The sequence below is a fragment of the Aquarana catesbeiana genome, linkage group LG07 (genome assembly GCF_042186555.1).
Source record: "Aquarana catesbeiana isolate 2022-GZ linkage group LG07, ASM4218655v1, whole genome shotgun sequence".
NCBI classification, from domain to species: Eukaryota; Metazoa; Chordata; class Amphibia; order Anura; family Ranidae; genus Aquarana; species Aquarana catesbeiana.
Window position 1 is genome coordinate 162,161,533 of NC_133330.1, and position 24,309 is coordinate 162,185,841.

The following is a 24,309-nucleotide window of genomic DNA, read 5'->3' on the forward strand; positions in this document are numbered from 1 at the left end:
TTCATATGTAAAGTATGATTCTGATGTCAGTTGAAAAATTTTTTAGAATTAAAAAAATATATAAATAATAATTAAAAAAAAATCATATCTCTATCTATCCCAGATCCCTTGTGACAGCAATAAAAGTACTAAAAAAAAAAAAAAGTAAAGTCACCCCCCCATGTGAGGTATCGCTGCAAATGTCAGATCGTGGGCAGTAATTCTAGCACTAGACCTCCTCTGTACATCTAAAGTGATACCCTTTTAAAGGCTTTTAACTGCTTGCCGACCGCCGCATGTACATATAGGTCGGCAGAATGGCATGGCTGTGCAAATGGGCATACCTGTACGTCCCTTTGAATTTGCCGCCATGGAGTTGCATGCACGCCACCTGCGAGACCCTGCCGTGAGCTCCGTGAGTGTGAACGTGGGGATACTCGATGTCCGTGGGCATACCCGCGATCGTCTCACGAAGCTGAAGAACGGAGCAATGCTAATGTAAAAAAGCATTTCCCCGTTCTGCCTAGTGACACTGTCACTGATCACAACTCCCTGTAATCGGGAGCGGTGATCGGTGTAGTGTCACACGTAGCCCCTCCCCCCCACAGTTAGAACACATCCCTAGGACACACTTAACCCCTGCAGCGCCCCCTCCTGGTTAACCCCTTCACTGCCAGTCACATATACACAGTAATCGCTGTATAAATGTGAATGGTCCCAAAATAGCGCCAAAAGTGTCCGATCTGTCCACCATAATGTCGCAGTCACGATAAAAGTTGCCCTGTTAGTCGCCGCCATTACTAGTAAAAAAAAAAATTATTAATAAAAATGCCATAAAACTATGCCCTATTTTGTAGACGCTATAACTTTTGCGCAAACCAATCAAACGCTTATTGTGAATATTTTTTTTTTTTTACCAAAAATATGTAGAATACGTATTGGCCTAAACTGAGGGGAAAAAAAGTTTTTTTTTTTTATGTATTTTTTGGGGTTATTTATTATAGCAAAAAGTAAAAAATATTGCTTTTTTTTTTTTTTTTCAAAATTGTCGCTATTTTTTGTTTGTAGCGCAAAAAATAAACCGCAGATGTGATCAAATACCACCAAAAGAAAGCTCTATTTGTGGGGGGAAAAAGGATGTCCGTTTTGTTTGGGAGCCACGTCGCACGACCGCGCAATTGTCAGTTAAAGCGACGCAGTGCCGAATCGCAAAAAGTGCTCCGGTCTTTGGCCAGCCAAATGGTCCGGGGGTTAAGTGGTTAAAGTGTTGCCTATGGATAGTAAAATTTACTTCATTTGTCACCATGGTGTGGGCGAGCGCAATTTTAAAGCATGACCTGTGTCTATTTGCTCGGCGTCACATCATCTTTTATATTTTACAAATAAAAATGGGTAAAGTATTGTTTTTTTGCATTAAAATTTTAAAAAAGTGTATTTTTTTTTTTAATTCCCCAAATACTGCGTTTTGAAAAACCACTGCGCAAATACCATGTGACACAAAAACTGCAAAACCCACCAATTTATTCTCTGGGGCCTCTGCTTTAAAAAAAAAAAAAAAATGTTAGGGGGTTCTAACTAATTTTAAGTCTAGCAAAAAAATGATTTTCACATGGAAACAAAGTGCCAGAAAATGCCTGGTCTTCAACTGGTTAACTTTTTGATATTCTAATTTTTTGAGATGCATCTGTATGTAAAACAATTATATGTTGCCATTAAACTGAACCTGGGGGAAATGGTGAATGTTCAGTTTAATATTTTTAAGCAGTAAATTAGCTTTCAATCAAATCTTTACCAGCCATTACACGCTGCTGCTGCCTCTATTACAAGCATGGCAATAAATGTGGGCTATTTCTGGTGGGGACTCTCTTCCTCTTGTATTCCCCATTGTTGGCTCCAAGGGCAAGAAAGTTCACCTCAAAGAGATAGCGAACGCATTTGGGGATTTGTATTCTGTTATACAATCTCCAATTATATGCTTCATCAGGGTCATGCCAGGCCCTAATTGAGCAACTGAAGGCATACCTTATTTCCTTCCACCTACCGTAATTGGAGCCTTTCCTACATTCGAAGCTGGACTTGCCTATTACAATGGATAAGATTCAAAGAGCAATCCAGTCCATTAAACTTGATGAATCACCAGGGGCTGGGTGGCTTCACATTACACTACTACAAACGACTCCTTGCATCTTACTGCACACATTTACGAAGGCTCTAACTGTATTGACCCAAAACCCCACAGAACATTAACCACTTGCTTACTAGGCACTTAAACCCCCCTCCTATCCAGACCAATTTTCAGCTTTCAGTGCTCTCACAATTTGAATGACAAATACTCAGTCATGCAACACTGTACCCAAATGATTTTTTGTCCTTTTTTTTCATACAAATAGAGCTTTATTTTGGTGGTATTTGATCACCTCTGGGTTTTTTATTTTTTGCGCTATAAATGAAAAAAGACCGAAAATTTTGAAAAAAAACACATTTTTCCTAATTTCTGTGCTAAAATTTTGCAAATTTATAATTTTTCTTCATAAATTTTGGCCACAATTTATACTGCTACATATCTTTGGTAAAAATAACCAAAAAATTGTGGAAATTATTTGGTCTGTGTGAAAGTTTTAGAGTCTACAAGCTATGGTGCAAAACATATTTAAAATTATCACATCTGATGTACTGAGGCCTCATTTCCTGAGACCCTAACAAGCCAGGAAAGTACAAATGCCCCCCAAATAACCCCTTTTTGGAAAGTAGACATTTCAATGTATTTAGTTAGAGGCATGGTGAGTTATTTGAAGTTGTATTTTTTTCCCACAATTCTTTGCAAAATTGAAATTTTTTTTTTCCCCCCACAAAATTGTCATTGTAATAGCTTATTTCTCTCATATGGCATGTGTATACCACAAATGACACCCCAAAATACATTCTGATACTCCTGAGTATTACGATACCACATGTGTGGGACTTTTTCACTGCCTGGCCACATACAGAGGCCCAACATGCATGAAGCACCATCAGGTGTTCTAGGAGCATAAATTACACATCACATTTCTCAACCACCTATTACAATTTTGAAGGCCCTGGAGCACCGGGACAATGGAAACACCCACAAAATAACCCCATTTTGGAAAGCTAACACCCCAACGTATAATCTATGAGGCATAATGAGTCTTTTGAACGGTTCATTTTTTTTCCAGAAGTTTTTGAAAAATGTGGAAAAAAAATGAAAACGCATTTTTTTTACACAAAGTTGTCCGTTTATAAGATATTTCCAACACATAGCATTTGGATAGCAAAAATGACACCCCAAAATACATTCTGCTACTCCTCCTGAGTATGGCGATACCACATGTGTGAGACTTCTACACAGCCTGGCCACATACAGAGATCCAACATGCAAGGAACACCGTCAGGTGTTCCAGGGACACATAGCATGCATATACCAAGAATTACACCCCAAAATACATTATGCTGAGCAAAGCGTAAACAAAAAAGATTACCTGTGGTTGTAGTAGTGCAGTTGTACACAGGAGGATAGCACTGGTCCAGGCAGCAGGCAGGGACTTGGTCAGCAGCGGCGAACACAATTGTCCAGGCAGCAGGCAGGGTTACTGTCCATATAAAGTCCAGGGTCAGTGCAGGCAGAGATATTGTCCGCAGTGCCAAAAATATTGGTCCTGGTAGTAGGCAGGTCCATGTGGTGTGGTCAGTGCAACAGGCAGAGGCATGACGGCAGTAAGTCCTACAGGCAGAAGTAGGGCCTCCTTCAGGACAGAATGGGGACAGGGGTAGAGGCTTCTCCCACCCAAATCTCTTTGAAGCCTCCGAGTCTCCAGACCCTAATCTAGGATTGAGAAAACAAAAAAAAATTTGTTTTCTTCATCCAGACAAACAAATCTGGAGCCTCTCACATATGTGAGACCCTTGTGTTGAATCCCACTAGTCCAGTATCAGGGTACAAGATCAGTCCAAGAGGCAGGCAAATATCATGGTCAAACAGTCCAAGGTCAGTTCCAGATCAGGCAGAGGTATGTACAGAATCGTTAGGCAGAAGCGTGGTCAAATAACAAGCCAGGGTCAGTTACAGAGGAGGCAGTGGCATAAGGGGTGTGAGGGTAAAATGCAGGAACGGAGGCTTACGTTTACCATACTTCACTAATAATTTAGTGAAGTATGGTAACGACGAAAACATTCACCTACGCAGAGGCCTGGTTCAGAAGGACATTGTGCACAATAATAAGATGTGTCTCTTCTGAATCCAGCTCTGGTACACACCTTACATTTTTTTTTGCCGTCGTTGGCCTGTTGGTTTGGGAGGGATCTTATCTGGAAAGTGGCGTTCGGAGAGTCGACTTAGAACATCTGATCGGATATTTTCTGGGGGGCCGTTCGGGAATGTAAGGGCAGTGAAAACTTCCTCCTGGTAGCCAAGGAAGCGTTTAGGGTTTTGGGTGGAGTTACGATAAATGACATAAGAATTGTAGATGGCCAAATGAAAAAAATAAATTGCGACTTTCTTATACCAATGGTATGTCCGTCTTGTAGCAAGGTACGGTTCCAGCATCTGGTCATTCAAGTCGACTCCCCCCATAAACAAACTATAATCAAAGATGCATTTAGGTTTCTGTATGGGGCCATTTCTTCTGGGGATGTCCATGAAGGTATCATCGTGGATTGAAGACAACATGTACACATCTCTTTTGTCTCTCCACTTCACTGCCAAAATCTCGTTGTTTCGTAGACTCGCCTTTTCTCAATTTTTTATTGACCAGACTTTGAGGAAAGCCCTTCCGGTTCTTTTTAATGGTACCACATGCAGGCGTCTTCTTCCGATGCAGGTTGTGGAACAGGGGCAGAGATGTGTAGAAGTTATCTACATACAGGTGGTAGCCTTTGTCCAGTAGGGGGTATGTGAGGTCCCAAACAATTTTCCCGCTTGATCTCAAGTAGTCTGGGCAATTAGGGGGTTGCAGCTGGGTGTCCTTCCCTTCGTACACTTTGAAGGCATACAAGTAACCTGTGACTCGGTCACATAATTTGTATACCTTCACCCCATAGCGGGCCCTTTTACTGGGAATATATTGCTTTATTTTAAGCCTGCCACTAAACTTAACAAGGGACTCATCCACACATATGTTTTTGTCCGGGGTAAACAGCAGGGGGAATAGTGCAGAAAAATAATTTAAAAGTGGCCGAATTTTGAAAAGTCTATCATAGTTTGGGTCATTTCGGGGAGGGCACTGGGTATTGTCGTTGAAATGAAGAAACCTCAATATCATGAGGTATCTGTTTCTGGGCATTACCTTGGAGTATACTGGCATGTGTTGGAGGGGGTGGGTTGACCAATAGGACAGCAAAGTGTTTTTTTTTTTTGTGAGTCCCATGTTAAATGTGAGCCCTAAAAAAACCTTCAACTCCTCCACCGTTAGGTCTCTCCATTCGTAGGGACGGGCATAGTAGGACGTTGGATTATTCGCAATGAATTGCTGTGCATAAAGGTTGCACTGGGCCACAATACTTGACAGCATGTCCTCGGTAAAAAATAAAGAAAAAAAATCTATTGGGGAAAAATTCTCCGTGTTCACCTGGACTCCTGGCTGGGCAGTGAAAGAGGGAATGTTTGCTTCTCCTGAATTAGGAGGAAGCCACAAGGGGTTCTGCAGGGCATAGGGAAGGCTGGCATGGGTCCTTGGCCTTTCTTGCCGAGGCACTGCGGTGCTGGTGGATGGCACTGCGGTGCTGGTGGATGGCACTGCGGTGCTGGTAGATGCCAATGCCTCCCCACCAGAACGCCTTCGTTTGGCGGGCCGAATCTCTTCCTCCTGAGTCACTCAGTGTTCCACTACTGAGGACTGGCTCATAATTTATGTCCGACTCAGAATCGGAGTCGGAAAGGGAATCCGAAAAAGAGAGCTCCCCGTTGCTCTCATCGGCCTGGGACAGTATTTGGTACGCCTCCTCGGCGGAAAAGCTTCTTTTGGCCATGGTTGCTAAGCCTGCACTGATGAGGCGGCACTGATGAGCACAGAGGGGCACTGATGAGGTGGAACAGATGTGCACTAATGAGGTGGAACAGATGTGCACTGATGAGGTGGCACAGGTGGGCACTGATAAGGTGGAACAGATGGGCACTCATGAGGCGGCACAGATGTGCACTGATTGCACAGATGTGCACTGAGGCAGAACAGGTGGGCACTGATGAGGTGGCACAGGTGGGCACTGATGAGGTGGCACAGGTGGTCACTGTGCGGATGTGCAGCTGGACACTGATCACCGCTGGGCAGACAGGTGGGCACCGATTGGCACTGTACTGATGGTGCACTGTACTGATGGGCACTGTGGGCACAGTAAATCACACAGGTACACAGAATTTCCTCGTTGCCCGCTCGTGAGCACGCACGGGGAGCGAGGAATGGGGAGGCCGTCATATGACGGCCTCCCGGGAATTGACATCCGCGCTGAAGCCGTCATTCGGCTACGGCCGGATGTCAGGTGGTTAAACTCCCTCCAGGCCTATATAATCATACTCCCAAAAGATGGAAAAGATCTGATGTGTGCTAGCTTCCGCCCCATCTCCTTTCAGAACCTAGACCTCAAATTGTTCACAAAAGTACTGGCCCACTGCCTCCTTTTATTGCTCACCAAACTAGTGCATCTTGATCAAGCAGGCGTTATCCCTACTTGTGAGGCTCGTGAAAATACTATCATAGTAATTAACCTGATCCATACAATCACCTCTTCTTAGAACTGTTTGTCTTCTGGTGGCAACTGCCACTAAGACATTTAACATTTGATAAAGTTAATTGGTTCTTTATCACGTCTTTCCTGCAACATATTGGGATCGGTGGGAACATGTTAAAATGGGGCAACACTGCTACCATTCGGGCATGGTAAAAGTCAACAGGGTCCTCTCGAAGCCTTTCACTATATCCAACAGGACACGGGTGGCAGTCCACGCTTCCCTAGCCTCTGTGCTCACTATAGAACCCATTCTTTGCAAAATCCAGCTTAATCTCAATATCTCCAGGCCTCTGAATAAGTGACACAATATAAGGTCTCTGCATATGTGGATGATTTAGTTTCCCTCCCCAACCCTTAAATATCGCTCTCCAACCTTCTTAGAAAATGTGAGATTTACAGAGAACTCTTCCACTTGAAATTCCATTTTCAGAAGCTCAAAGCTATGGGGATAGCGATACTGGCTCACCAACCAACTGGCTCGCAACGGGTTTGTTGTAAAAGCGCTTTAGGCTTAAATGGGCCTCCAGAGCCATTAAATATTTAGGGACTCCTTATTTCTTTTAACAGGAGTTTTAATTTAAACTTCACACCTTACTTTTTGGGCAGCAATCAAATGTTCTCATGGTCTGACTGCTGCAATATTAAATGGCAATGCTGCCTAAGTTCTATAAAGTATCTCTGCTAAGCTCTACTGGTCCCCTGTGAGCTTCATGAAGCAGGTGAAGCAGGTCAAGGCACGTTTAACAAAAATGTTCTCTCCCGGAGGACCCAATCCTTTTTCTTTTGCATAGATTTCTTTTGATCATTAGTCCTTCACCACCTTTTTAAGCTAAAAGCCTAAAGCCTACATATCCCTGAAGTGTAGGGGTCAGTCACCTCCCTCCACACTGCTGTAGCTAAGCAGGGAAAAAAAAAAAAAAAATCAACAAGATAGAGAAGTTAACCCTAAGTGAGGTTAAAGCGCTGTTGGGTACCGTTTCTTGACACCAGGTTCATCACCTGACTGTTGTAGGTTTCGGGGGAGACTCTTCCCTCTCTCTTCCTATACATCCCCATACCCACTACTTTCCCAAGCCCGCTCCTTGCCTTTTTCCTGAATTCCTGCTTTCTCATGCATGTAGAAAGGATGCGGCTTGAAAAAGGCTGCAGTAGCTTAGCAGCACCAAGGTGAAACAAAAGATGAGAAAAGGTAAAAAAGTTTTATTAATCGCTTGCCGACCACCTCACGCAGATATACTGCGGCAGAAGGGCTCGTACAGGCAAGGCCACGTACCTGTACGTTGCCCTTTAAGAGGCGGGCGTGCGCCGCCGGCGACGAGCTCCGTGAGTCGGGTCGCGGGTACCGCGGACTCGATCGCCGCGGGGATACGCCTCACAGGGAGGAAGAACAGGGAGATGCTGATAAAAAACAGCATCTCCCCGTTCTGCCTAGTGACAGTGTCACTCGATCTCTGCTCCCTGTCATTGGAGCAGAGATGTGTAACATGTAGCCACCCCCCCCACAGTTAGAAACACGCCCCTAGGACACACTTAACCCCTACACTGCCACCTAGTGATTAACCCCTTCACTGCCAGTGTCATTTAAACAGGAATCAGTGCATTTTTATAGCACTGATTGCTGTATAAATGACAATGGTCCCAAAAATGTGTCAAAAATGTCCGATGTGTCCGCCATAATGTCGCAGTCACAATAAAAATCGCTGATCGCCGCCATTTAAAAAAAAAAATAATAAAAATGCCATAAACTATCCCCTATTTTGTAAACGCTATAATATAATATTTTTTTTTTTACCAAAAATATGTAGAATACGTATCGGCCTAAACTGAGGGAAAAAATTGTGTTTTTTTTGTTTTTTTTTATGTTTTTGGGGGATATTTATTATAGCAAAAAGTAAAAAAATAATGCGTTTTTTTTAAAAAATTGTCACTCTATTTTTGTTTATAGCGCAAAAAATAAAAACCACAGAGGCGATCAAATACCACCAAAAGAAAGCTCTATTTGTGGGAAAAAAGGATGTCAATTTTGTTTGGGAGCCATGTCGCACGACCGCGCAATTGTCAGTTAAAGCGAGGCAGTTCCGAATCGCAGTGCTCTGGTCAGGAGGGGGGTAAATTCTTCCGGGGCTGAAGTGGTTAAATGTATAAAAAAAGAAAACAAAATGAAATGCCATTGTTGGTTTACATCCACTTTACCAAACCTATAACGAATTATACCACATGTTTTGCTTGATATCTGACTTAAAATAATATTTTGGAAATTAAACAGGAAAGAGAAATCTCGTTTGGATCATCTTCAGCTGGAGCAGCGATTAATGGAAGAGAAGAATAAGCGCAAGAAAGCTCTGCTTGCAAAAGCCATATCTGAAAAGTGAGTGAAACTTTGTGATACAACATCCTGTTTAGAAATATACACTTAGACAGAGTTGGTACATAGTACTGATAAGCATAGAATTAAAGTGGAACTATAGATTTAAAGTAGCTGTTTGCTGCTGCCCTCCAAATCCTCTTCAGTGAATAAAAGTTCATCAGTAATTTGCAGTTCTGCATGACAAGTGTTTCTACTGATTGTGCCTGATGCAAGCTTTATTGAAGTTTTGATTTTAACCTGACTGATTTAATAGATATAATACACTATGGCTGCTGCTGTGAGCTGCAATTTACTCCTGGTTTCATTATCAAACCAAATGGGACTTTGGAAGGCGTTTTTGTAATGCTATTGCAGACCAGTTCGAAGGAACAGACAGCAAGGAAGACTCACACTGTGGGTGTAGAGGCTTGTCTTGAACCACAAAGTATATATGAGCTCAACACCATTTGGTGAATCTGCTTTATGGGAGTGATTGTAGAAGAATATGGGGATAGGTGTATAGGAGTAATAGTGCATAGTAAGGAACTTGTACACTGTAACACGGTAAACTATAGGGCAATGGTGGTCAACATGTAAATTACAGAAAGCCTCAGGTGTGCAAATACCCCCCCCCTCCCCCCCCCCTTTTAAACACTTCCGGAGGGGATGCTTTTCTTACAGTGTCTCATTCGGCAACCTATTGTGTCCCTGCTACATTTTCAGTGTATTTTAATGCAAAGTGAAGAAGTTGGAGTACGGTAATCCTTGGCATTTTTGTCAGTGCACACAATAAGCCTCAACTTTGGTGTCAGTAGACACAAAAACCCTCAACCTTTGTGTTGGTGGACAACTGTAGCCCCCAACGTTGGTATCAGCGGGCACAATAGTAAGTTATAACCCCCAAATTGGTGTCAGTTACTGCAATAATTACGCCCAGCATTGGTGCCAGTTACTGGGTGGATGGAGAGAACTCTGCCCCCAGTTTAGCCTTCCTTTCAGGGAAGGAGGCTGGAACACACAGAGCAGTCGATCGCCCAGCACCCCGCTGCCTAACTGGTGCCCAACAGTATGTGGGCCGCATGTAGAGGGCCAGCAGGTTGCGTGTTGGGCTCAGGGCTATAAGGTCATATTTTATGTGATAACTACAGTTAATTGCACCAGGAAGATACACATGTAGTGAATGTTGGATGAATATTACTATAAATCTACCATATGTTTTTTTTATATGGTTTTATTTCAGAAAGGCTACTGCATATTACATTCTGGTTGCATATTTAATTACTTTTTATGTAGATCGAAAAAAACTCAGGCAGAAGCTTTGAAACTCAAGAGAATTCAAAAGCAGCTTCAAGCCCTGGATGATTTGGTGTCTACAGACATTGGCATACTACGCACTAGAATTGAACAAGCATGTTTAGAATTTTCCCAAGCCAGGTAAGTAGTCTAGATGTTTATATTTTACAGAATGCAAAACATGTTAAGTTTTTCTTTTCTTCCTTTTTTTTATTGAACACAGAGAAGCAAATTGGCACTTACTGTTTTTTTGTTTTGTTTCCCCCCCCCCCCCTCCCCATTTCCTTAAAGGAGAAATACAGTAGATCATAGGAGTGCAGGTCGTTCTGCACGCCTGTGTCCCGTTTTCAGCAGCATGTAGTGCCGGTTCAGGCTGGAGAAAGATGGCAACAATGTGGTCGGGATCTGCCCGCAACCCTGGATCGGCACCTGGCTCAGCCTCTCAGCGAGCCGCTGACAGTCACCAGCTCTCTGCTCATGGAGCTTCGAGAACCGAGCAATCAGCTCTGTTTGATCGCTTGGTTCTCAGTCTCATGCTCGATTCACATCAATGAATGTTGCTTTAGAGCAGTGGTTCTCAACTCCTGTCCTCAGGACCCACTAACAGGCCAGGTTTGCAAGATAACTGAAATACATAACAGGTGATATCCTTTGCTGCTCAGTGATTGCAGTATTCTAGTCTGCATCTAGACAAGGTAATACTTAAAATCTGGCCTGTTAGTGGGTCCTGAGGACAGGAGTTGAGAACCATTGCTTTAGAGCGTCTTTGCTGTGCTTTTTTACTGCGATTTTGTATCATTTTTGCCGAGATTTGCCTTTTATATGGGAGTGTTTTTTTTTTTTGTTTTTTTTTACAAATTTGTTGTTGGGCAGATTTAAAAACTGCAAATCGCAGTAAAAACACACTACATGCTTTTCTGCAGCTTCTCCTTTTAACCACTTAAGGACCGCCTAACGCCGATTTACGTCGGCAAGGCGGCACGGGCAGGCAAAATCACGTACATGTACGTGATTTGCCTCTCGCGGGTGGGGGGTCCGATCGGACCCCCCCCCGGTGCCCGAAGCGGTCCCGTTCTGTTCCCCGGCGATCCGAGATGAGGGGGAGGCCATCCGTTCGTGGCCCCCCCCTCGCGATCGCCGCCGGCCAATGGGAACACTCCTTTGCTGCTGTATGCTAAACAGCAGCAAAGGAAATGATGTCATCTCCCCTCGGCTCGGTAGTTTCCGTTCCAGCGCCGAGGGGAGAAGACATCAATGTGAGTGCACAACACACTACACACACAGTAGAACATGCCAGGCATACAAAACACCCCGATCCCCCCCCCGATCGCCCCCCGATCCCCCCCCAATCACCCCCCCCCTGTCACAAACTGACACCAGCAGGTTTTTTTTTTTTTTTTTTTTTTTTTTTTCTGATTACTGCATAGTGTCAGTTTGTGACAGTTACAGTGTTGGGACAGTGAGTATTACCCCCCTTTAGGTCTAGGGTACCCCCCTAACCCCCCCTAATAAAGTTTTAACCCCTTGATCACCCCCTGTCACCAGTGTTGCTAAGCGATCATTTTTCTGATCGCTGTATTAGTGTCGCTGGTGACGCTAGTTAGTGAGGTAAATATTTAGGTTCGCCGTCAGCGTTTTATAGTGACAGGGACCCCCATATACTACCTAATAAATGTTTTAACCCCTTGATTGCCCCCTAGTTAACCCTTTCACCACTGATCACCGTATAACCGTTACGGGTGACGCAGGTTAGTTCGTTTTATTTTTTATAGTGTCAGGGCACCCGCCGTTTATTACCTAATAAAGGTTTAGCCCCCTGATCGCCCGGCGGTGATATGCGTCGCCCCAGGCAGCGTCAGATTAGCGCCAGTACCGCTAACACCCACGCACGCAGCATGCGCCTCCCTTAGTGGTATAGTATCTGATCGGATCAATATCTGATCTGATCAGATCTATACTAGCGTCCCCAGCAGTTTAGGGTTCCCAAAAACACAGTGTTAGCGGGATCAGCCCAGATACCCGCTAGCACCTGCGTTTTGCCCCTCCGCCCAGCCCACCCAAGTGCAGTATCGATCGATCACTGTCACTTACAAAACACTAAACGCATAACTGCAGCGTTCGCAGAGTCAGGCCTGATCCCTGCGATCGCTAACAGTTTTTTTGGTAGCATTTTGGTGAACTGGCAAGCAAGCACCAGGCAGCGTCAGGTTAGCGCCAGTACCGCTAACGCCCACGCACGCACCGTACACCTCCCTTAGTGGTATAGTATCTGATCGGATCAATATCTGATCCGATCAGATCTATACTAGCGTCCCCAGCAGTTTAGGGTTCCCAAAAACGCAGTGTTAGCGGGATCAGCCCAGATACCTGCTAGCACCTGCGTTGTGCCCCTCCGCCCGGCCCAGCCCAGCCCACCCAAGTGCAGTATCGATCGATCACTGACACTTACAAGGCACTAAACGCATAACTTCAGCGTTCGCAGAGTCAGGCCTGATCCCTGCGATCGCTAACAGTTTTTTTGGTAGCATTTTGGTGAACTAGCAAGCACCGGCCCCAGGCAGCGTCAGGTTAGCGCCAGTACCACTAACACCCACGCACGCAGCATACGCCTCCTTTAGTGGTATAGTATCTGAACGGATCAATATCTGATCCGATCAGATCTATACTAGCGTCCCCAGCAGTTTAGGGTTCCCAAAAACGCAGTGTTAGCGGGATCAACCCAGATACCTGCTAGCACCTGCGTTTTGCCCCTCCGCCCGGCCCAGTCCAGCCCACCCAAGTGCAGTATCGATCGATCACTGTCACTTACAAAACACTAAACGCATAACTGCAGCGTTCGCAGAGTCAGGCCTGATCCCTGCGATCGCTAACAGTTTTTTTGGAAGCTTTTTATTGAACTGGCAAGCACCAGCGGCCTAGTACACCCCGGTCGTAGTCAAACCAGCACTGCAGTAACACTTGGTGACGTGGCGAGTCCCATAAGTGCAGTTCAAGCTGGTGAGGTGACAAGCACAAGTAGTGTCCCGCTGCCACCAAGAAGACAAACACAGGCCCGTCGTGCCCATAGTGCCCTTCCTGCTGCATTCGCCAATCCTAATTGGGAACCCACCACTTCTGCAGCGCCCGTACTTCCCCCATTCACATCCCCAACCAAATGCAGTCGGCTGCATGAGAGGCATTTTTATGTGCTCCCGAGTACCCCTACCCAACGAACCCCCCCCAAAAAGATGTTGTGTCTGCAGCAAACGCGGATATAGGCGTGACACCCGCTATTATTGTCCCTCCTGTCCTGACAATCCTGGTCTTTGCATTGGTGAATGTTTTGAACGCTACCATACACTAGTTGAGTATTAGCGTAGGGTACAGCATTGCACAGACTAGGCACACTTTCACAGGGTCTCCCAAGATGCCATCGCATTTTGAGAGACCCGAACCTGGAACCGGTTACAGTTATAAAAGTTAGTTACAAAAAAAGTGTAAAAAAAAAAAAAATATATATAAAATAAAAAAAAATAGTTGTCGTTTTATTGTTCTCTCTCTCTATTCTCTCTCTCTATTGTTCTGCTCTTTTTTTACTGTATTCTATTCTGCAGTGTTTTATTGTTATTGTTATTGTTATTATGTTTTATCATGTTTGTTTTTCAGGTATGTAATTATTTATACTTTATTGTTTACTGTGCTTTATTGTTAACCATTTTTTTGTCTTCAGGTACGCCATTCACAACTTTGAGTGGTTATACCAGAATGATGCCTGCAGGTTTAGGTATCATCTTGGTATCATTCTTTTCAGCCAGCGGTCGGCTTTCATGTAAAAGCAATCCTAGCGGCTAATTAGCCTCTAGACTGCCTTTACAAGCCGTGGGAGGGAATGCCCCCCCCCCCCCCACCGTCTTCCGTGTTTTTCTCTGGCTCTCCTGTCTCAACAGGGAACCTGAGAATGCAGCCGGTGATTCAGCCAGCTGACCATAGAGCTGATCAGAGACAAGAGTGGCTCCAAACATCTCTATGGCCTAAGAAACCGGAAGCTACGAGCATTTTATGACTTAGATTTCGCCGGATGTAAATAGCGCCATTGGGAAATTGGGGAAGCATTTTATCACACCGATCTTGGTGTGGTCAGATGCTTTGAGGGCAGAGGAGAGATCTAGGGTCTAATAGACCCCAATTTTTTCAAAAAAGAGTACCTGTCACTACCTATTGCTATCATAGGGGATATTTACATTCCCCGAGATAACAATAAAAATGATTTAAAAAAAAAAAAAAATGAAAGGAACAGTTTAAAAATAAGATAAAAAAGCAAAAAAATAATAAAGAAAAAAAAAAAAAAAAAAAAAAGCACCCCTGTCGCCCCCTGCTCTTGCGCTAAGGCGAACGCAAGCGGCGGTCTGTCGTCAAACGTAAACAGCAATTGCACCATGCATGTGAGGTATCGCCGCGAAGGTCAGATCGAGGGCAGTAATTTTTGCAGTAGACCTCCTCTGTAGATCTAAAGTGGTAACCTGTAAAGGCTTTTAAAGGCTTTTAAAAATGTATTTATTTTGTTGCCACTGCACGTTTGTGCGCAATTATAAAGCATGTCATGTTTGGTATCCATGTACTCGGTCTAAGATCATCTTTTTTATTTCATCAAACATTTGGGCAATATAGTGTGTTTTAGTGCATTAAAATTTAAAAAAGTGTGTTTTTTCCCCAAAAAATGCGTTTGAAAAATCGCTGCGCAAATACTGTGTGAAAAAAAAAAATGAAACACCCACCATTTTAATCTGTAGGGCATTTGCTTTAAAAAAATATATAATGTTTGGGGGTTCAAAGTAATTTTCTTGCAAAAAAAAAAAAACTATTTCATGTAAAAAATAAGTGTCAGAAAGGGCTTTGTCTTCAAGTGGTTAGAAGAGTGGGTGATGTGTGACATAAGCTTCTAAATGTTGTGCATAAAATGCCAGGACAGTTCAAAACCCCCCCAAATGACCCCATTTTGGAAAGTAGACACCCCAAGCTATTTGCTGAGAGGCATGTCGAGTCCATGGAATATTTTATATTGCGACACAAGTTGCGGGAAAGAGACAAATTTTTTTTTTTTTTTTTTTTTTTTTTGCACAAAGTTGTCACTAAATGATATATTGCTCAAACATGCCATGGGAATATGTGAAATTACACCCCAAAATACATTCTGCTGCTTCTCCTGAGTACGGGGATACCATATGTGTGAGACTTTTTGGGAGCCTAGCCGTGTACGGGACCCCGAAAACCAAGCACCGCCTTCAGGCTTTCTAAGGGGCGTGAATTTTTGATTTCACTCTTCACTGCCTATCACAGTTTCGGAGGCCATGGAATGCCCAGGTGGCACAAAACCCCCCCAAATGACCCCATTTTGGAAAGTAGACACCCCAAGCTATTTGCTGAGAGGTATAGTGAGTATTTTGCAGACCTCACTTTTTGTCACAAAGTTTTGAAATTTGAAAAAAGAAAAAAAAAAAAAGTTTTTTCTTGTCTTTCTTCATTTTCAAAAACAAATGAGAGCTGCAAAATACTCACCATGCCTCTCAGCAAATAGCTTGGGGTGTCTACTTTCCAAAATGGGGTCATTTGGGGGGGTTTTGTGCCACCTGGGCATTCCATGGCCTCCGAAACGGTGTTAGGCAGTGAAGAGTAAAATCAAAAATTCACGCCCTTAAAAACGCTGAAGGCGGTGATTGGTTTTCGGGGCCCCGTACGCGGCTAGGCTCCCAAAAAGTCCCACACATGTGGTATCCCTATACTCAGGAGAAGCAGCTAAATGTATTTTGGGGTGCAATTCCACATAGGCCCATGGCCTGTGTGAGCAATATATCATTTAGTGACAACTTTGTGCAAAAAAAAAAAAAAAAAAAAAAAAAGTGTCACTTTCCCGCAACTTGTGTCAAAATATAAAATATTCCATGGACTCAATATGCCTCTCAGCAAATAGCTTGGGGTGTCTACTTTCCAAAATGGGGTCATTTGGGGGGGGGTTGTGCCACCTGGGCATTCCATGGCCTCCGAAACTGTGATAGGCAGTGAAGAGTGAAATCAAAAAGTTACACCCTTAGAAATCCTGAAGGCGGTGATTGGTTTTCGGGGTCCCATACGCGGCTAGGCTCCCAAAAAGTCCCACACATGTGGTATCCCCGTACTCAGGAGAAGTAGCTGAATATATTTTGGGGTGCAATTCCACATAGGCCCATGGCCTGTGTGAGCAATATATCATTTAGTGACAACTTTTTGTAAATATTTTTTTTTTTTTTTTTTTTTGTCATTATTCAATCACTTGGGACAAAAAAAATAAATATTCAATGGGTTCAACATGCCTATCAGCAATTTCCTTGGGGTGTCTACTTTCCAAAATGGGGTCATTTGGGGGGGTTTTGTACTGCCCTGCCATTTTAGCACCTCAAGAAATGACATAGGCAGTCATAAACTAAAAGCTGTGTAAATTCCAGAAAATGTACCCTAGTTTGTAGACGCTATAACTTTTGCGCAAACCAATAAATATACGCTTATTGACATTTTTTTTACCAAAGACATGTGGCCGAATACATTTTGGCCTAAATGTATGACTAAAATTGAGTTTATTGGATTTTTTTTATAACAAAAAGTAGAAAATATCATTTTTTTTCAAAATTTTCGGTCTTTTTCCGTTTATAGCGCAAAAAATAAAAACTGCAGAAGTGATCAAATACCATCAAAAGAAAGCTCTATTTGTGGGAAGAAAAGGACGCAAATTTCGTTTGGGTACAGCATTGCATAACCGCGCAATTAGCAGTTAAAGCGACGCAGTGCCAAATTGGAAAAAGACCTCTGGTCCTTAGGCAGCATAATGGTCCGGGGCTCAAGTGGTTAAAGTCCATTGAACCAAGAAAAGCATCATTTTGCATTTAAAGTCCCTGACCCTTTCCAAAAATGCAGAGGCACAAAAATGTTTTGATGTGATCATGTGAACATGTTACATAGGAACCCAGGTTAAATTGTTTTTCTGCAAAAAGCATGAAAAAACGCATTGTGTGAATGGAGCCTTAGAGCTGGCGGTGGACAAATGCAGCATCGGACCAATGCTGCGTCCACCTAGGTAAGTATGATTCTTGTTGAAAAAAACAAAAACAAATCCTAAACTTCTTTTAACCTCTTGCCGAATGGGCCATGGCCGAATGACGACAGCCCAGCAGGATAATTCTGGGAGGGCGTACTATGACGTCATCCCAGAATCGTGCACCCAGGAATGTCCGCTACTGTCAGGGCTCCCAGACTTGCGTGTCATGGATTGGGGTAAAATGCCAATGACAGCAGTGACGTGATCACTCCGTCCAATGATGGAGTGATCGCTTGTTAACAAACCGGAGCATGTCTGGTTCGGTTCCTTCCCTCTCCTAACACCGATCAGTACAGCGTGTGAGAAGATGAGGGAGCCGGTGCAGCAGCACTTGGGCTGGATATGAAGTTCCAACAGCGCTGATCTGTGCCCATCCCTGGCTCATCCATCCACATTGATACTCATTCATGCTCCATCCCTGGCTCATACATCCTCATTCATTCTCCATCCCTGGCTCATCCATCCACATTCATGCACATCCATGCTCCATCCCTGGCTCATACATCCACATCCATGCTCCATCCCTGGCTTATACATCCACATCCATGCTCCATCCCTGGCTTATACATCCATGCTCCATCCCTGGGTCATCTATCCACATTCATGCTCCATCCCTGGCTCATCTATTCACATGCTCATTCATGCTCCATCCCTGGCTCATCCATCCCCATTCATGCTCCATCCCTGGCTCATCCATTCCCATTCATGCTCACAAAAGTGTAATAGGTAGTCAAATTAGATTTGAAATGTATGTCCCTAGAACACCTGACGGTGCCCCCTGCATGTTAGGCCTCTGTATGTGGCCAGGCTGTGTAAAAGTCTCACACGTGGTATCGCCACACTCAGCAGTAGCAGAATATATATTGGGGCGTAATATTTGTTATGTACATTCTATGTATTTGAAGTATCTTATGAATGGACAACTTTGTGTTTATAAAAAATTCAATTTTCTTTACACATTTTTAAAAAACTTGTGAAAAAAAAAATGACATGTTCAAAAGACTCATTATGGCTCATAGAATATGCATTGCGGTGTTTACTTTACAAATTGGGGTAATTTTTTGGGTGTTTCATTTGTCCTGGTGCTCCAGGACCTTCAAAAGTGTAAGGTAGTCTACAAAAGATATGTGTAATTTATGCCCCTAGAACGCTTGATGGTGCTCCTTGCATGTTGGGTCTCTCTGTGTGGCCAGACTGTGTAAAAGTCTCACACATGTAGTATCACCATACTCAGGAGGAGTAGCAGAATGTATTTTGGGGTGTAATTGCAAGTATACATATGCTGTGTGTGAGAAATACCTGTTAATATGACAAATTTGTAAAAAAAAAAATCTTCGAAGTGCAAAGAATTGTGGAAAAGAATTACAACTTCAAAATACTCACATTGCCTCTTACTAAATACCTTGGACTGTCTACTTTTTAAAAAAAGTAGTCATTTGGGGGGTATTTGTACTGTCCTTGCTTGTTGCGATCTCAAGAAATAGGTCGTTGGTACATCAGGTGTGATCAATTTTCACAATTTTCAGTGATTGGCACAAAGACCAAATAATATGCACTCATAGATATGTAGCAGTATACATTTTGGCCAAAATGTATGAAGAAAAATTACTAATTTTGCAAACTTTTATAACAGAAACAAAGAAAAATCTTTCCTTTTTTTTTTTTTTTTTTTTTTTTACAATAAATTTGTATAGTATACTTTCATTTATAGCGCAAAAAAATAAACCCAGCGGTGATTAAATACCACCAACAAAAAGCTCTATTTTGTGTGAAAAATACTACAATTTCATATGGGTACAGTGTTGCATGACCAATTGTCATTCAAAATGTGAGCGCTGAAAATTGGTCTGGTTAGGAAGGGGGTTCAAGTGCCCAGTGGGCAAGTAGTTAAACATGTGCAAAAGACTTTTTTTAAAAGGCTGACTCTGCAAAAACTTGTGTATAATTATATAAAGTGCTTGCAGGTACATAGACATTAGGTCTATACAAGTTTCTTTCCTTGTAAACAGAATGTTTTTGTTTTGTTTTTAGATCGTACATGTTACTTTTGTGTTCTCACTCTCGGATATCCTGTCCGTCCCAGGTTGCAGCTGTCTAGTAAATAGCTGTGGCTCCTATAACCTCCTGTTATATTAAACCTGCTTCTGATATTGCTAAATATCACTTGATGCAGCTTCAAGTTCTGTTCACACCAGTAAACCAATCTAGCTAGCTATACATGGATTGCCCAAGATCCACAAGGGCCTTGCACCTTTTAAAATACTACCCAATTATCTCAGGTTCTAATGGTATCACTCAACTGCTGGCCATATTCCTTTATAGTCATTTACAACCTCTGGTGGTCACCTTTCTCATTTTGAAGGACTGAAATTATTTTTATTAAATGTATTGGTAAATTAGATTTAGAGCAGAAATGTTTTCTTGCTAGCATGAATATCAGCAGTGTATACCAATCAAGCAAGCATACAAGCTGTGAAACCATTTTTGATGACTTATGTTTACAGTTTTCTTCCTGAACTTATTTTTCAGTGCTTAGAAGTGATACTGGAAAAGAATTTCTTCCATTCGAAAAATCCATCTAGTGGTACAGCCATGGGCAATTCAATTGCCCCTGCCTTTGCTAATCTGTTTGTAGGTTTCTTCACAGAGAAGTGCGTTTAACCCTCAGATTGTTTCAGAGCTGTGTATACACATGGCTCTGAAAAACGGATGAAGTTTTTGTCATTTTGGAGGGGTGGGTATAGAAAATTTGAAGAGTTTTTTTTTTTTTGTCCAGTATCTAAACTCTCCCTTTTCCTCCATTGTGTTTTAACCCTTCTCAGTCACATAACATTTCTTGATGTGTTTAATCACTGTTCAGGAGGAAGGTAAATTGAAAACCTACCTGTATTCTAAACCCACAAATAGCAACCCTCTATTGCAATTTATAAGTGCCTATCCCAGACATATGATCACAAATCTTCCAGTTTCACAGTTTATGAAAGGTTTTTTTTTTTTTTGTATTTGCAGTGAAACTAATGATCTGGTATTCAGATTTGTAGAACAAGGATACCCTAGGGATATAATAGAAATTAGAGAGGCTTAAAATTTCTTTATTGGTGGGTTTAAGTGCTCGGGTATAACTTTTTTGTTATTACACTTTTTAGTTTAAAAAAAAAACAAAAACACAAAACAAAAAGACCCTATGTGATACTTTTTTGTGACACATTATCTTTAATGAAACATTGATCATTGGAAGTCAATGGAGTACAGTTCAAGCTCCAAGCTTCCCTAGCCACAGTGACCAGGAAGTAACGTTTTACACATTGCTTCTGAGTTCTTACTAGGGAAGATCAGCAAACTGATGTGAACAGCCTTGCATTGGTTGTGAGGATGCTGAGGAAAAGTCCACCGCTGGAGCATGGGGGAGTGGAGGATTTGGTGAGTAAAATTTTGCTTTTCACATACTCTAGACAGAAAACCAACTTTAAAGCGGTAGCAAAACCTCCCCTACAAAAAATAAATAAATTGGGCTCCCTGCAGTGTTATGCCATAATGTACTAGCATGCACAGCATACTAGTACATTGTGACAGCGTATACAGGAGATGGTCAGAGACTGCAGACGTGGTACAGGAGATGGTCAGAGACTGCAGACGTGGTACAGGAGATGGTCAGAGACTGCAGACGTGGTACAGGAGATGGTCAGAGACTGCAGACGTGGTACAGGAGATCAAAGCAGCCTGCCAGTGACCATCATGCAGCTTGCCTTAGTATGTCAGACAGGATCAGGACAGGGCAGTGTTAGCAAGGCAAAGCCAAGAACAGTGCTCTATCTATGGAAGAAAGCTGTCAGCACACCGCGTTAAGGAGCAGCTTTTCGGTATGATCAGCGGGAGGAGCATTATCAGTGTGCAGCACTGTTAAGAGTGCAGAACTTGTTGTTTGACATGAAGTAACAGTGAGCCCGCTCACAAAGCTGCTCCTTAACAGCTGACAGCTTTCCTCCATAGAGCACTGTTTTGCTTTCAGCCACCTCGTCGGGGAGGGAGGAGAGGACTGGACTGGGCCTGGACGGGGAGGCCCCAGAATGACCCCCCCCCCACACTGGGCGGCACCAGGGGTGGGGGCCCCGCCTAATTTTCGGCGCCGTTATTGGTGTGATTTCTCTTTCGGCAAATTGCCGAAAAGGCCATTTTCGGCCGAAATTTCGGTGCATCCCTAGTTTTGACACTATTTTGGGATCATTCACATTTATACAGCAAACAGTGCTATAAAAATGTACTGATTACTGTATAAATGTCACTGGCAGGGAAGGGGTTAATGCTAGGGGGAGATCAAGGGGTTAAATGTGTTACCTAGGGAGTGATTCTAACTGTGGGGAGAGGGAACTGACTGGGGAGGTGACTGATCGGTGTTCCTCTGTACACACACAGATTCACGTCCCTTCTCTGTGACCAGCAATCGCGGGCGCCTGGCGCACATCGCGGCCCTCAGGCTCACGCATTGGCTCCCCAGTGATGAGGCGGCGCGCGCCCCCCCCCCCCCCCCCAGCGGCCGGAAAGCCGAATTTGTAATATGACGGCTGCCCGGGATGAGAGAGCCTCCTTGCAGCCGTCATTTGATTATACGCGGGATGGGAAGAGGTTAAACTTGTGTAATGTGGGGGGCAGCTACACCTTTCGGGAGGATTTTTACTTCTCCTGGAGTTGGGCTTTAAGTTGATCTTCTTCTGTTAGTGAATATATAATATAAACAGTATGTTGCACCAACAAATTGCTGATAACATTTACAGCTGACAACTATTTCCTGTTTCCTATTGTAGTACCATTCCGTTTGAAATAAGCCCATTGTTTTCTTGAAAAGATATAATTGGGGAAATGATCACATATGCCATCCTAAATAAAATGTATTCTGTTTATCTACAGGAAACGATATGATCGTGCAGAATCTGAATTTGTTGCAGCCAAACTGGACTTGCACAAGAAAACCCAGATCAAGGAGCAACTAACAGAGCACCTATGTACCATCATACAACAAAACGAGCTACGTAAAGCTAAGCATCTTGAAGAGCTTATGCAGCAGCTAGAAATGGAGGCTGATGACGAAGGACTGGAACTAGAGATTGAAGTAGACCACATGCTGCAGCATCAAGAGGCTGAAGCAAGAAAGCAGTCTTTGGGATCTGCAGCTGAAAAATATCAGAATGCCTTAAATATACAAGAAATATGTACGGTAGAAAAGGACCAGAAGCCTTCAGAAATGCAGGAAACGAGTATAGATGAAAAAGCCAAAACGAGTATACACAAGACACAAATAAAAGAATCGGATCAGCCCTCTACAGATACAGAAAAAACAGCAGCCACCATAGAAGACTTGACACATTCGCCACATGAACTTGAAATGACGTAATAGGCTATATGGGTAGAGATCAGTGTTTACAAATGTTTTTTATGTGTGTACCATCATCCCTAAAGTAGTAAACCAAAAAATATGTAGGAAATGGGATTTTAAAGGTACCCCTGATATAGGAAAAGACATTATCTACTAAAAATATATCAAATATTTATTAAAGCAGTTTTAAAAAAAAAAAAAAATGTACGATAAAATGTGAGAACAGTTTTACATTCACAGTCAAAGGTATACATCCTCAACCTAATATTGACAATGAAAAAAACTCTGGTCACCAAGAGTTCAAAGCATAATCACGTCCACATAATTTCAACATGTTTCGCCCAGAAGGCTTCATCAGGAAAATGGACGAGGCTTTTCAATTATTCAACAACAATATTCACAATAAAAGCAACCTCTGTTATAGAGTTCTGGGGAAGTCGCAGGATGCGAGGCGTCAGCTGAGAGAAGAGGGGAGGAGGGGTGCCCCTAGAAATGACTCCCCCCTGTGTAGTCCAGATGGATGCCTGATCACCCGTAGGGAGGGATGTATATTTTCATGGATGAAGATCATCACAAGCAAAAGGATGAAGAAGCTCATGCTAAACATGGACGCCGGCACCAGGAAGTAATTATCTTTTGTGGCCCACCACTTTAGGGTGCCCTTTCAGCAGCGCCAATAGAAATGTGACGTAGCTTCTTACATAACGATGTGATATCTTTTCAAGAAACTGTGGAGCAGCTTTGTCTTCACCTGCACAGGTGCTTTTTTACAATTGATATTGTGCCATTCAGTCCTCATGAGCTCCCAATACAAATACTCTTCTACTCTTCGGGGGGTTGATACCGTAATCATCCTTTTTGCTTGTGATGATCTTCATCCATGAAAATATACATCCCTCCCTACGGGTGATCAGGCATCCATCTGGACTACACAGGGGGGAGTCATTTCTAGGGGCTCCCCTCCTCTCTCAGCTGATGCCTCGAATCCTGCGACTTCCCCAGAACTCTATAACAGAGGTTGTTTTTATTGTGAATATTGTTGTTGAATAATTGAAAAGCCTCGTCCATTTTCCTGATGAAGGCTTCTGGGCGAAACATGTTGAAATTATGTGGACGTGGTTATGCTTTGAACTCTTGGTGACCACAGTTTTTTTCATTGTCAATATTAGGTTGAGGATGTATACCTTTGACTGTGAATGTAAAACTGTTCTCACATTTTATCGTACATTTTTTTTTTTTTTTTTTTGTAAAACTGCTTTAATAAATATTTGAGATATTTTTAGTAGATAATGTCTTTTCCTATATCAGGGGTACCTTTTAAAATCCCATTTTCTACATATTTTTTGGTTTGAAAGCTGACGTGTCCAGAGCAGTTTCAGTAAATGGGAAGGCTTCTACACTAGAGGTCAACCGATATGGGTTTTTCTCTGGCCGATGCAAATATTTAGAAATTGCGGCAGCCGATGGCCAATATAT

General features: G+C 42.9%; 1 protein-coding gene across 2 annotated transcripts in view; it reads left to right on the top strand.

Annotated features, from left to right (window-relative positions):
• GORAB (golgin, RAB6 interacting) overlaps nucleotides 1-23,744 on the top strand; it is a 48,467-nt gene extending 24,723 nt beyond the window's left edge. For both annotated transcript variants that reach the window (XM_073592823.1, XM_073592822.1), the window contains exons 3-5: nucleotides 8,984-9,085; nucleotides 10,358-10,498; nucleotides 22,368-23,744. In XM_073592823.1, the coding sequence (XP_073448924.1) occupies nucleotides 8,984-9,085; nucleotides 10,358-10,498; nucleotides 22,368-22,851 (727 nt within the window). In that variant the 3' untranslated portion in view covers nucleotides 22,852-23,744. The remainder of the gene's footprint in view (nucleotides 1-8,983; nucleotides 9,086-10,357; nucleotides 10,499-22,367) is intronic.
• Nucleotides 23,745-24,309: the final 565 nt, after the last annotated feature.